General features: G+C 37.3%; 1 protein-coding gene across 1 annotated transcript; it reads right to left on the reverse strand.

Annotated features, from left to right (window-relative positions):
- Positions 1-4,012: 4,012 nt before the first annotated feature.
- LOC143413444 (uncharacterized) lies at positions 4,013-7,043 on the reverse strand. Its single transcript, XM_076876538.1, has 4 exons — positions 6,926-7,043; positions 4,831-5,130; positions 4,465-4,749; positions 4,013-4,098 (listed from the first exon to the last, which is right to left on the reverse strand). The coding sequence occupies exons 1-4, from the start codon at positions 6,981-6,983 to the stop codon at positions 4,016-4,018; spliced, it is 726 nt and encodes a 241-aa protein (XP_076732653.1). The 5' UTR covers positions 6,984-7,043; the 3' UTR covers positions 4,013-4,015.
- Positions 7,044-15,500: the final 8,457 nt, after the last annotated feature.

The following is a 15,500-nucleotide window of genomic DNA, read 5'->3' on the forward strand; positions in this document are numbered from 1 at the left end:
ATTCCAATTCACAAGGTCCCGAATCGATTCGATCCACGATTCGATATGATTCGATTTGAATCTGTTTTGCCTAGGACAGTCAGAAATATTATAATTCTGATCACGTATCAGTTCATATCCATATTTATATATCTATAAAAAGAAAGCTGACAATTATGAGACTTTATCAGAGATGTAAGCATCACAGCAGATGCCTTTATGTCAAAGTAACTGAGGATAAAACACAGAAAAACATGAAGGCGATTTTCCTTGCCTGGGATTTTATAGCAGACGACCTTAAAAATATTCTGCAGTAGATCAAAAATGAAAGAAAACCATTAATCAACATATGAACATTACCTGATGCTGCTGAAGTGAAGCAGAGCAAAGTTACAGAGGTGAGTGGTGCAGCTACCTTTCTTCACAATGGCTGGAATCAAAATAAATCGGCCATTCTACAAACAGGATGAAAAACTTGTCTCTAATAATCAGCTATTTACTATAGGCCTTCAAGCTGGCAGTAGTTACACCATTACTTAAAAAATCATCACTTGAGGTATGTTTTCTCCAATCTTCAAACTTTCTTTTATCTCAAAAATCTTAAGAGTGTAGCTGTAAAAAAAAAAAGAAAAGCTAGCAGATCATCTGCAGAGGAATGGCTTATTTGAAGAGTTTCAGTCAGGTTTCAGAGCTCATCACAGCACAGAAACAGCTTTAGTGAAGGTTACAAATGATCTTCTTATAGCCTCTGACAGTGGACTCACCTCTGTGCTTGTCCTGCTAGACCTCAGTGCAGCGTTCGATACTGGTGACCATAACATTTGATTACAGTGATTAGAGCATGCTTTAGATTTTAAGAAATGCAGTTTCTAGTCAGATGCTTACTATGGATGGCATTACATTGGCCTCCAGTAACACTGTGAAGAGCCTTGGACTCATTTTTGACCAGGATATGTCGTTCAATGTGCATATTAAACAAATATGTAGAACTGCTTTGTTCCATTTTTGCAATATCTCCAAAATTAGAAATGCCCGGTCTCAGAGTGATGATGAAAAACTATTTCATGCATTTATTACTTCAATGCTGGACTACTGTAATTCATTATTACCAGGATGCCTTAAAAACTCCCTGAAAAGCCTTCAGTTAATCAAGCAGAAAGAAAGAGCATATTTCTCCTATATTAGCTTCTCTTCATTGGCTCCCTGATAAATCCTGCTCCTTACATGTAAGGTCTTGAATAATCAGCATGCATTTTTTGGAAAGCTAAATTCAGGTGAACCCAATGAGAGCCATTATACACAAATGGAGAAAAGCTGGAACAGTGCTGAAGGATCCCAGGAGTGACGGGTTGACCAACATTACTCCAAGAGTGCACCAAAGAGATCACAAAAGAACCTAGAACAACATTAAAGAACAGCAGGCTTCACATGTCTCAGTAAAGGTCAGAGTTCATTTTTCAACAATAGAAAGAGACTGTGCAGAAATGAAATCCATGGGACAGTTCAAAGAGAAATCCACAGCTGACCAAAAAGAACACAGAGGGTCGCCTCACATCTGTGAAAAAATAAATCAACTGAAATTGAGAAGTGCACACACACACACACACACAGGTTCCAGGATCTCCCGGATATGTATGGACGAAGGGGATGGACACTATATATATATTGTAGTTAAAAGCGTCTTGTTCTTCTTCCTTTTTGCATGTAAGAGGAATCCACGTACAAGTATTAAAGTCTCTCAAACTGACTTGGTGTTCATCTCTTTATTGTTTCAACCTCTACAGACTATATACTTATGACTACTGTTTTTTCACAACCACATGACATTTTTTCTAAGTCTAGAAAATTGCCATTGATAATTTATTACCGATAGCCTCATTTTTTTAAGGCTTGCATGTAGTGTGTTAGTTCATGTACTCTCCTCCTTTTTGGGACCTGTTATTTTTATGTAGCTATGAAAAGTTTCACATTTTCTAGACTGCATAATCTTAGAATATTTTTAAAGTTAAAGAGAACTGCATTAGATTTGTGTGTGATGAAAACAAAGCAGTCAGAGTAATAAAGACAGAACACTTCACATGCAGTTTTATTAATGTAATAACAGTACACACTGAAATAGGTACATTGACTCACTGGTTCTCAGCTGACTCTCCTCCCTTTGTTGGCATGTCTGTAAACTCTGTGCCTATTTCATGTTCTCAAAAACAAAACTAGGTCTGTTAATTAGAATAGAATTCAACTTTATTGTCATTGCACATGCACAGGTACAGGGCAACGAAATGCAGTTTGCATCCATCCAGAAGTGCTTTAGTGATATAGATATATTACAATATATATTAGCAATAATATAGATATGTAAGTATATTACAGAAATGGGTCTATTATGGTATGTTATAATGTACACGGTATGAAGTATGTTGTGAATATTCTATAACTATAAGTATGTACAGGCTGTAGTGAGTACAAGTTATGTGCAGGATGTGGACAGGATATAAATATGAAAAACAAATTAATTCAAATTAAGAGAAATATTCAGCTACCTTTAAGCTATACCACAGTATCAATAACTGTGGTCTATCTTTAGACACAATTATTTTGTCTATTTTGACCCCAACCCACGGGCCACGGACCGGTACCGCTCCCTCAGTTGTTTCATGCTGGGCCGCTAGAAATGAGGCTTGAGTGTGAAATTTTTGGTTTTGGGGGGGGTTATAGTTTTTTATCTATCTATCATTTATATTGTTAAGTTTCCCTGGGCCTTTTCCTGTGTGTTATGAATAAATCTATTTTTTAGTATCATACTGGTTTTATTTTATTGTATTTATCCACAACACCTTAAAGGTGTAAACCGGTCCGTAGCACGAAAAAGGTTGTGGACCACTGCTCTAAAGTGTCCTACATATGACTGAACAAACACACATTCTCATTATAATGTTTCTCTCTTGGTCAGAGTAAAATGAAAATCCACATTGTACACACAATAAACACTGTTAATCATTATAAATACAGTTATTGGTTTTCTTCAGTTTTCTTCTGGGTGTTTGTTGTTGGACTGTAGAATTGGACTTTGCAGCTCTGTCACCAGGACCATACACCGTCTCTGGCTGGGGGATGTTTTCAGTCTTAGTGGAAAATTTACCAAAGCATAAGTAGATGTTGGAGAATGACATAAGTCATGTCCTGAGGGAGTCTGATTTTGAGTCTGGACTGGAATGATGTCTTGCAAATAAATCAAAAGTGCTTTGTTAGGGACATGTAATAGTCATGATAATTTATCTTACATGCAAGAAAATATCACAAACAGTGATGTCTAAATCTGACAAGAAGAAGCAATATATATAGTTAAGAGAAGCCTTTATTAGTCTCACATGTGGGACATTTTTGGTCATGGCAGAAAGTACAAGTTTAAGAGCAGTAAAAATTAAGAAAAGAACAGCAGCCATACTATTGTAATGACCACACTGTAACCTCTGCATATTTACAGAATATACACTACATATCAGTTTAACACTGACATTTATCATCTTATATAATATTTGAGTAGTTTGAGGTATATTTATGATATATTTACGGACAACATGCATCTTTAGGTAGATAATAGACCTTTTTCTCCTCTGTCATTCTTCCTTGTGGTCTTTAACTTTTTGTTTTTGTTTTGTTTTCTAAAAAGGGGGGAAGGGAAAACAACAAAATTAATTAATGAATTTCCTTCTGAACACTTCTCCATCTTTGTTTTATAATTTTGATGGCTTTATTGTTATTTGTTTTTACTTGATATTGTTATTAATTTTTAATTGACTTCTTAAATCTCTCACTTCGGAGTGAATGAACACAGTTATAAACACACACACAGAGCATACACAAAATTAGCTCATACCTGCTGTACTAAAGTATATCTTAATCTGGGCTTCCCATGGCATTACCTAATCATAAGAGGAATGTGTATTTGTATAAAGTGTATGCTTAAACGGAAAATATAATTTTTGTGTACTTTATGTATCACCAATTCACTAAAAAAAACATTGGAACTTACATTTCATGATGACACAAAGGTTATGAAGAGAGTCAGCAAGAAGAGAACAGAAGTCGAAGTTGCATTTATGGTGGCTCCACTGGGAGCTGTAATGAAATTAAATTGTTATGTCACAGAAATTTTGGTTAAATACTTGGATTTATTTGCAAAGAAAAAAAAATATAATAGCAGTAAATCTTTTACTGATCACTACAATATTACATTACACACCCCTGGCTGTGGCAGTTTGCTTAAACAAGTTCTTTAAGAAGGCAATACAGATTTTGTTGACAACCATTCACAGTGAGTGGTCAGTTCACACCTACATTCAATTATCAGTTGAGTTAACCCCACAAACTACGTCTTTGGAGAAGTAGTTCGACATGGGGACAACATGCAAACACCACACAGCAAGTCCTTTAAAAATCTGGTTATTTCAGTTTTTCATTCATTATTATGAACTTTATTCTCACCTGTCTTTGTTTCACAGTAAGATTTGAGCACCTTCATGGTTTGATTCCAGCTCACTTGGTTGCTGTGATTACAGAAAATGGTGTCTTGCTCCAGGTAAACAATCAGAGAGGAAAATTCTTTTGTGGCCTTCAAATCCTTTTCTTCTGCATGAGCGCAGTTTTTACCATCACATCTAAAACTACTGCTGACGTTAAAGTCCACTGTGCTGCAGGTCACAGTCAGGTCACAGGAGTCTGAGCTGTTGGACACAGGGTCCACTGTCAGGTCAGCAGGAGTAACTGGATCTGCGGAACAACAGGTGTGAAAGTATTAAAAACAGGCCTATGATGTATGAACATTTCAAAATAATGAAAAGAGAAACCTACCTTGAACTATGACCTTGTATTCAGCTACGCTTTGCTCTCGTTCTTCGACCACAACTGCAGTATAATCTCCACTGTCACTGTCTTGAACATTTTTTAATTTCAAAGAGTAATTTTGTCCAAACACCTCAGCCTTTCCTGTATATTTGTTATACACGACTGGATTTTTATTAAAACCACATTTAGCTATATTGTTATTGGAATTAAATTTCCAGAGCAAATCTGTCTGTTCGTCAAGTGTAATAGATTCCTTTATATCCAAGCGTAAGTCCTTTCCATGCAGCACAAACACATTTTGGAGACCTAAAAGAAAACAATTAAAAAATAGAATTAAAAAACTTAACAACAATAATAACAACACTAATATCAGAACCGTGTGCATGAAGCTATATATTGTAAAATTTACTAAAATGACAGAAGGTTATGTCAACTTAAGATCACAAAAAATTTATGTGGAAGAGTATTTAATTCTCCTGTCCAAAAAACATGTCAGTGCTGACTGGGAGGCAGGCAGAGTCAGACCCAAATGCGGGAGTTGGAAACAAGGGAGGTAAACTAAAAGGCAGTTTTATTGCTAAACTTAAACATAATACAGAATAATGCAGGCTGAAAAACAAGGAAAACATAAGTGTGTTGATGCATGCTCAATCATCCAGGTAAGGAAATCCCAAAAAGTTCATTCTGATCATCTGGATGCAGCGTTTTTACTGATCCAAGACTGAAGAAGTCACTTGGATGAGTGACAAAATGTTGCTGAAAACGTTATATCCAGATGAACAGAATCAAACTTTTGGGTAAATCTATGAGTCTTCAGGGACGACAGACTGCAAGGAAGGACACAGCAAAGGACAAACGGAGACAGAGACGATACATAACAGAAGGGAATTAACATCATCAATGAACCAAGGACTAGAAGCAAAGATAGCAAACAGAAGAACCAAGAAACAATATCATAATCATTATACAAGGCTCAAACATAGATCACACAGTTACAAGGATCCTGGTGTAGAAAGTAATATTAAATAAATAACAACAGCTCATCAAGCTTAAACGTGCTGCTGCTCCAAATGCTTAACCAGACCGCTGACAGGTCTCGCACAGCTGCTCTATCACGTGACGCATACTGCTCCGACTGCTAAGGTCATGAGCTGGGTTATGCAATGTGCAAGTTTTGTGAGGTGCTTTTGTGATATTTAATAGATCGGATTTCATTTTCCATCCAGTAATTTAGGTCAGTATCGGACCGATACCGATACTGTATATCGGCTCGGTCCATCCCTAATGTAGGCAATGCAATAGATACATTGCTGAAGCCAAACTCTTTTTTTAATACTGTAAAATGTCCTGAAAAAACTATCTGAAGTACATTAACTGTGTTTTTCAAAGGGTCCATGAAAATACTGGGTAGTTTAGCACAAAGGTGAAAAGTCTATAACAGTTTACAGTAATACACTATGTTTAACTGGTGGAACAGAAGCTGAGGTGTTCGTAGTCATTATCAGGCTACTTCATGAGTAGCAGAGGTTAATTTAACTTTAAGCGGATGGTGCCGGTTAAGGGCACACTAAATTCCACCTTGATGTTAAACTGTTATACTGCTTGGGAGTTTAATATCCACGAAGAACAGTAAATTATGAAGCAGCAGCACACCTCAGCTGACCACACCCCATACACGAGCTTTATTTACGCTTATTTCAGAAATAAATTTATTGCTACGTGATTCTTTTCGCCACTCTGAACAACTACACTTGAGCATTAGGTTAGCTGCCAAATCCCACTAAAACCCCTGACTATACAGATTATCTTGCAAATCTGCAACAGTTATTTTTTCATTCCCTTTCTTTGTTTTTGTTTTGTTTTTTCTGCTTGTGTTTTAAAAACAGATCTTCAAACTGAGTAAAACAATTATAATTTAGGATGAAATAAAGTTTCTATTCCTACACATATTACAGCTTTAATAACGCTCCACTTTTATTCGTTTATTTATTTATTTATTTATCTGTAGTATGTCTTACGTGTAGTCACCTAGATTTCAAAATAAATATACAGCTCCAAAAACGTATTAGCATAACTTATTAGTATACAAATTCATCCTTACCTTGTATTTTACATGAACACAGCAATAAAACAGCTCCAAAAAACATTATGCGATCCATTTTGAAATGACTTCAGTCTGGAAAAATGAGCCACTCCCTGTAAAACAGGATGAGGAATTACTGAAACTTAGTCCTTGTTCATCCTCATATCATTCCCCCGCTTTCTTCCGTGGGACGGTCTTTTTTTTTTCTTTTTTTTTTTAAACTTTATTTAACAAACAATGAGTATATAACATACGAACACATGAAGTATACAAAACAACAGAACATGAACACAAAAAGCCAGGGGTAAAAGAAAAAGGTGATCCCCACAGAAAGTACAATTAGTATTTATGTCCCTTTTAAATTTTACCATGTAGTGACTGGCTGGATAACATTTATGTAGAATTTTAAAAGAGACTTCTTTCACCTTATTTACAATTAAATATTTATGGGGGACCATCCAGACTGTCTTCCACTTGATATCTGGAACATATCGGTTCCAATAAGATATTATATACGGGAGAGAGACGATATCTTCTTGGAATAAACTACGTATTCTCTTATTGCTGTTACCAAGTTCCTGTGAAAAGCAGATTTTTCCTATTGGTGACTCAGCTGGATCAGGGAGAGTGACTGAGGTAGATATTGAGCTGTCAGTGTTTTTATATAACATTAAAGTCCCTGAGGGTATGGCACCAAGCACCATTGAGAATTCCTGAACACTGATTGGAAAATTATATAGTGCAATAAAGTCGTTGTAAGTAAGTAGTTGTCCCTTTTTATTAACCAGCTGAGCCACCAATAGGATCCCATTTTGGACCCAAGTTTCCAGGAAAAGTGATTTATTTTTCTATAAAATATCTCTGTTGTTCCAGATGAGGTATTTGTGAGGTGAGAAGTTGTGTTTATAAATGAGGGTCCACGCTAAGAGGACCTGCTTATGGAATGATGAAAGCTTTACAGGGAGTTTCTCAACATTGTAATTACAATTTAAAATAAAAATTAAAGCCACCAAAACGAGAGAAAATATAATATGGTATAAAGTTCCAGATAGAGGTAGGGTTTTTAAGAAAATGTTTAGCCCAATTAATTTTGAAAGTGTTATTTAAAGTAGAAAAGTCTAAGACGTTAAGCCCACCTGATTCGTACTTATTCATCACAACAGTTTTTCGAATATAATGCGTACGGTTTTTCCATATAAAATTAAAGAGCATACGGTCAATATCTTTACTAATTTTCTTATCCAGATGTAAGGAGAGGGCAGCATATGTTAATCGGGATATCCCTTCAGCTTTAGTAAGTAACACTCGACCTTTCAAAGACAAGTCCCTTTGCAGCCACTGGTTGAACTTTTTTAGGGTTTTCTGTATAATTGGAGTGAAGTTTGAAGAGCATCTTGATTGTTGGTCTTTGGACATTAACAGTCCCAAGTATGTGACTTCTTGTTTAACAGAGATATTACAGATAGTATTTGCAGGGCAGTCTTTAATTGCTAGTAACTCACACTTTTTTAGATTTAGGCATAAACCAGAGGCCTCAGAGAAATCCCTAATCACAGTAAGAGCTGGAGGGATTTGGTTTGCATTCTTCAAGAAGAGTGTGGTGTCATCGGCTAACTGGCTGATGACGAGCTCCTTATCAGCTATGGTGATTCCTTGTACTGATCAAAGTATAGCCGTAATTTAAGGAGCTCTAGGGGTGACTGTGGCTACAGGTCACATACTAAAGATTGGTGGCTCGCTCCTGTCTGCACCAGTCTGCGTGCCAAAAATTATTGGGTAAGATACTAACCCCCCCATTTCTCTCCGATGAGTCTGTGTGAATGTTACAGATGCACTTACATAGAAAGGCATAGAAAAAAATGCTAGTATGAACGGGTGAATGAGGCAAATTGTACAAAGTGCTTTGAGTTCTCAGAGTAGAAAAGAGCTGTATGAGAACCAGTCCATTTAACATGTGTAAGATTCAGTACATTTAGGTAACAACCAGCATTCTGGCATAAGCAGCACAAATTACTGACCAAAGATTAAGCAGACCTGATGAGGATGCATGAAGGAGAGACTGAAGGAGAATCAATACATTTTTAAATGAAGGGTAAAGTCTTCTGATATAAACTGCTGGGGACTTGGCATGAGGTTCTAAGGACTGAGACTCAGTATTTATAGTTATCCTTGTTATTCTGTCACCATGTGTCATGGTCCTGGGCCATGTGGGCCCAGTATTCTTAGTTTCTTGTATTTTTGTATTTCGTTCCTTATTTAGGCCATGTTTCCTGAGTTGTCCTGTTGTGTTGTTCCCTAAGTGTTTTCCCTTCGTGACTCTTACCCCCTGTGTGCCCCTCTGTGTATTTATGAGCCCTCGTCTCTCTTTGTGTTTATTCCATGTTTCCCCTGCCCGTTATGTCTATGTTCTTCCTGTGCTCTCTCTCTCCCCTCCTGTCTGAACCCCCGTGTACTTCCTGTTTTACTTTGTGACTCTCGCGCCTGTATACGTCATGTTATGTTCACCCCGCCCTGTCTCGTTATGATTATCAGTGTCACCTGTGTTCCCCATGTGCTCCCACTTCCCTCGTTAACCCTCTGTGTATTTATGTCTGCGTCTCCCTCAGTTCCGTGTCGCGTTCTCCCTCATGCTGTGTGGATCTCCCTGTGTCTCTCTGCGAGTGCTTAGTTTGTTGTTCCCAGTTTAGTTTTGTATTTCCTGCGATCTGCCTCTCCAGCATTAAAGCTGTGATTTTTGAGTTCATCCCCTGAGTCTGTGAGTTTTGCATTTTTGGGTCCTCATCCTGCCTGCCACACAGCGATCCATGACACCATGTTTATGGTTCTGGTTTTATTTTGCCAGGCCCTTGTCCTGTGTGTGTAACAAACCCCTCAGATTTCCTCATTTCCATTTTGTGATCTCCCTCATACCTGTGTCCTCTGTGTGTTCTATTTCCCAGTTATTGTCAGTTTTTGGGGGACTATTATGACAGAGCTACATGGCAGTACTCACTTTATAGTGAGTTCTGATGAATTCTGCTCTGTTCCAATCAAAATCACAGTATTACTGAGGAGCAGAAATAAATGGAGCTCAAATCTAAACATTCGTAATGAGGAATGAGTGAAGAGTTTTAGAATAGATGTTTTGGCACAGCGCTCACAGCTTTGATCCCTGAAAATTGTTCAGAATTTTAGTGTACTGCTCTCTATTTATGAATTCTCCTACCTGCCTTTCCTTAGTTTCCTTGGTCAAGAAAAGGAGATGGGAAGGAGCTGAAAAACTTTTCATGTACTTGTTACTTCTGTGATGGACTATTGCAATTCTTTATCACTTTCTTCTAAAAGCTCCTTGAGAAGCCTTCAATTACTACAAAACATTGCACCAACACAAACTAAAAGGAGAAGTTATATTTTTTCTATATTAGTGTCTCTTCTTTGCCTTCCTCTTAAATCACAAATTTAGTTTAAAATCCTTCTTCTCACACATGAAAAAGCTAAATGATCAGGTCTCATCACATCTTAAAAATGGGGTGGCTGTGGCTCAGGTGGTAGAGCAAATCAGCTACTGAGTGGAAGGTTTGTGGTTTGATTCTTGGTTTCCCCAGTCTGCATGCCAAGTATCCTTGGGCCCTCCAATGTGTTCATTTGTGTGTGAATGTTGGTTAGATTGCATTTAAGTATAGAAGGAAGTGCTTGTATGAATGAGTGAATGAGGCATGTTGTATACAGCGCTTTGAGTACTCTGGGAGAGTAGAAAAGCGTATATGAGGATCAGTCCATTTACTATTTAAAAATCTAATACTACAATATTATCTCAATAAACAACTTCATTCACAAACCATGACTAAGTTATGCTACTACTACTGACTGAAATTACTGGGGGTCTACCCAAAATGCAATAAGCCTTTCTTCATCCACCTTTTACTCCAAATGTGTGTATACTGCATGTCATTAGTATTTGCTTTTTCTCTCCCATAGTTTGTCTTTGGATTCTCTACACTTTAGTTGATCTTTTTTCTTGCTTCTTTTCCCCCTTTACTCAAAATCTGTCAGATAACCTCCCTGGGTTTGGCTCAGCTGGAGGTCTTGTTGTATTTGAAGTATTTTTGAGGGATAACTTTCACTATGACTTTGGATCACTGGCTACGATTGTAGCAGATATTCACACTACTAACTGAACATCTCAATGTAAACTACATTTAACTGCATAATATTGAATTTTATCAGCATCATGACTAAAAATACCAGCATCACTGAAAACATACCATTTTGTATTACCAAAATATTTTTAAAAGCAACAAAACAGTAGTTGTAAAAACAACAGAGCGAGTTCTTACCTTGTACTTCTATTATGTAGAGCAAAGAAAAAGCAAAAAGGACTACACAACAAGACATTCTCCCAACTGAGCAGTTGAAGAAGGAAGTAGAGTAACATTTTGACAAACCACACCTCTGGGACTAGTAAAACTTTTCTTTTCTGCATTGGTTAAATGAACAGTTGTTACTTTTTATTAAAAATGTTTCACAGAGAAATAAATTAAATAGATTTTAAAGAGGCTTGTTAGCCATATTTTTTCAAGATGAGTAAGGTTATGAGTATTTTAAGCAATACAAATGTATCTTTGACATGTGTCAGTGTCAGAAATGGCATCAAAGAGAAACAAAGACATCAAACTAGATCCCACCCGTTTATGACTGGACCAAAGACAAATGATCATGTTAGCAAAGCTGCGTTTTGTAGATTTGTTACAAATGTACAGGCATGCTGATAATGTAGTGTTAGAGTTTCAGTAGATGCAGCTGAGGTTAACATAGTATCAGTAAGACTTAAACCTCAATTGCAGTTTCATTTTAAGTCTTACAGTCTAAACAAACAATTCCACATGAGCATAGCTGACTAAGACCTATACACAATCATTTTAGTTATGTACATCAGACACCAGCAATGCTTTTTTTGCTGTATGTATGTGGATTAATCAACTGATTAAAATAAGAGCATATCTGTCACAGCTAAACACATAACTGGCACACTCACAACAGGCTCAGAGACAAAAATGTTTACAGAAAGCAGGAAAGTGCAAAAGCAGACGAGAATTCCTTATGAGCAGCAGAAAGTTCACATAATGTGAGAGTTTTCCTAGAAGAGCGAGTTCTTCCAGAGATCGTTTTCAGGGTGGATGACGAAAAGCAAAGATAAGAATAAATCACTGAGATGGTCTTTAAAGATACTTTACACTCATAATGTAATTCCAAAACAATTATTTTTCATCTTATTCAGATCCATTAAATTCATGGATCACTTCATTTGTAACTATTAATATTCCACATTCTCACATCCCAGCACTTACCTGCATTGTACCCTACTGTTCCACTTTTTTGTCTGTGATTTCTGCAAGTGTTCAAGGAATAGTAGGCTACCGTTTTTTTACATAAAGAAGAGTTCCTTTAATGTTTGTGCATATCTGGACACATTAATATTATTTAAGCTACAGAGACATACAAAAAAAATTACAGTTTGATTTGTTAAAAATTAATCATCTGTTTTTAAAACTAACAATTCAATGATTTTCAGTGTTTGAGTGCTTTTAGTAGACTCAAAATTTAACACACATTCATCTTAACTTTTCAAGGTACAAATTTACTTCACATACATAAAGTGCTATGTTCTGAAGCAGCAACAGCAATCACCCATGACAGAAAACATGAAATACAAACACCATTACCAACATACAGGTCACAAAAAACGATTCAGGTTTGTCTACTTTTCAGTTGTAGTGCTACTAATTGAACTATTACAGTACATGTTTGGGTTTTTACCAGGAAATGAACCAGTCATGATTCTCTCAACTGAGCAATGAAGAAGGTAGCATAATGTTTTGTCAAACCACACTTATTGGTCCTTTCAAGCTTCTCATTTCGGTTCCGTATTGGTTCTGTTTTTTTAACCTCTTTGGTTCATTTTTTGTTTTGTTTGTTTTTTTTCTTTTTGCATGGTGAGCAGATCAAAAAAAGGAAAGAAGAGGGGGGCAAAGAGATAACGTAGAAAGAGTACAGACTTGCTGATTGTGTGACATTACTTCAGTGTCACAGACAGAGGGCAGTAGGTTGTACATCTGTATGTACTGTATGTATAAGCTGAAGCTGCAAGAGGTGTTGAAACATAGACCTATGAAAAAGGAAACGGGTGAACACAGCTACTTAAATAAGTGTCCACTCATTTAAAGCAGTAAAATTAAGTTTTTCTGAGAGAAATTTGAGAGAAAATCAATTCAGAATTTTGAAAACATAAGATAAACCCTCTACTGCATCTTTTTTTTTTTTTTTTTTTTTTTTTTGAGATAGTGGCACTCTTGTTTTGCACTGAGAGAAAAGGTATGAAAATAACATAATTAAATTGTGGGAAAAGGTCACTCGTGAACAAGACCCCGAGATACTTAAACTCCTTCACTTGGGGCAGGAACTCGTCCCTGACCCGGAGTCGGCACTCCACCCTTTTCCAAAAATTCTATAAATGTTAACCGATGAAAGTCAGACACTGATTTCAACCATGCTCCAAGGGAATTATTTAAAAAATAAATGCATGAAACAGGCCTGGACAAAAATGATGGGACCCCTAGAAAATAATGTGACCAAAGAGACATGGTCATCCAAGGTATGTCCACTAATTAGCATCACAGGTGTCTACAATCTTGTGATCAGTCAGTGGGCCTATATATAGGGCTCCAGGTAATCACTATGTACATGGTATCTACCACACTCAACATGGACCAGAGAAAAAGAAGGAAAGAATTGTCTCAGGAGATTAGAAAGAAAATCATAGACAAGCATGTTAAAGGTAAAGGCTAGAAGACCAATGTACAAGCAGCTCGATATTCCTGTGACTATAGGTACACATGCTATTCCAAAATTTAAGATCCATGGGACTGTAGCCAACCTCCCTGGATGTGGCCACAGGAGGAAAATTGATGACAAATCAAAGAGACGGATAATCTGAATGGTAACAAAAGATTCCAGAAAGACTTCTAAAGAGATCCAAGGTGAACTTCATGCTCAAGAAATATCAGTGTCAAATCGCACCATCCATCGTTGTTTGAGCCAAAGTGGACTACATGGGAGACGACCAAGGAGGTGTTGACAAATCAGTTTTACCCCGGTTCTTTTATTCGTCGAGGCATCCAGAGACGGCACCGGAACTCAGTAGTTATTTTCACAAAACCTTTATTCATCTTTATTCATCTTCATTTAAGCATGCACTTCTAGAAGGGAAGACGAGGCCGGTGTCCCTCTCCAAAATCTTCACCCCTTTGTTAGTTACAGTCAGCTTTATAGAAGCGACCCCATCATAAAACCCCCTACGGTGTGCTGCAAACTCTGTCTGTGTCTATGTGCACGAGCACATGAATGCCTACATGTGCGCGTTCCCGCGTGTCTATGTGAGTGCTCGTGTGTGACTGTGTACGCATACCTGTGTGTATGTGTGAGTGCACATGAGTGAGTGTGCGTGTGGATGTGTGTGCGTGACAGTTAAAACACTGTGGGTGTAGGTAACTCCCTAGGTCATAAAACCCATCTCCCTTCCAGACCACAGTTATCCAGTTACAAATGTTGAGACCCCCACCCAAACATTCTCTGGGAAATTTCCACTCAGCTCTCTGTTTTACTTTCACAATTCAAGTGGGGGAGGGGTCTCCTACCATCTACTCCTAAGTTCACGACACAGTGAGGCCTTTATTATATTAAGGGCAGTATCTCTACAATAGTTCTACATTCTATGTTAACACATTTCTAAACTCTAAAATAAGCTAAACACTCCTACAGAGGACACCACTGTTGAAAACAAATCATAAAAAAGCCAGACTGGAATATGCCAAACTACATGTTGACAAGCCACAAAGCTTCTGGATGCTGAGATAATGTCCTGTGGACAGATGTGGTGAAAATTTAACTTTTTGCCAAGGTACATCAGCTCTAGGTTCACAGACAGAAAAATGAAGCATATCTAGAAAAGAAAACTGTCCCTACTGTGAAACATGGAGGAGGCTCTATTATGTTCTGTGGCTGCTTTGCTGCATCTGGCACACAGTGTATTGAATATGTGCAGGGTACAAGGAAATCTCAAGACTATCAAGGGATTCTAGAGAGAAATGTGCTGGCCAGTGTCAGAAAGCTTGGTCTCTGTCACAGTCATGGGTCTTGCAACAGGACAATGACCCAAAACACACAGAAACACCCAAGAATGGCTAAGAGGCGCCCTAAATAATTCTTTTGAAGCATGGTTGAATGTCTGACTTTCATCGGTTAACATTTATAGAATTTTTATTTATTATTACTTTTGTGAGATTAAAGTCATTTCTGTGACCATTATGAGTTGTTTTTTTTTTCATTGACTGAAGGGTACCAACAATTTTGTCCACATCTGTAAATGTAAGTGGTCTCAGTAGAAAAGACGCTATAAAGAAACCATTCTTAAGGTAAGGGAAACTGAGAGAAACTAAGGATCTTGAACTTGGAAGACATGACAAGAGCTAACGCAGAGAACGTGACAACAAACCGGAGAAAACTGAAGACTTAAATACACAGACAGGAAAACGAGAGAATGGGGAACAGGTGGGAT

Source organism: Maylandia zebra, linkage group LG18 (genome assembly GCF_041146795.1).
Source record: "Maylandia zebra isolate NMK-2024a linkage group LG18, Mzebra_GT3a, whole genome shotgun sequence".
Taxonomy (NCBI): domain Eukaryota; kingdom Metazoa; phylum Chordata; class Actinopteri; order Cichliformes; family Cichlidae; genus Maylandia; species Maylandia zebra.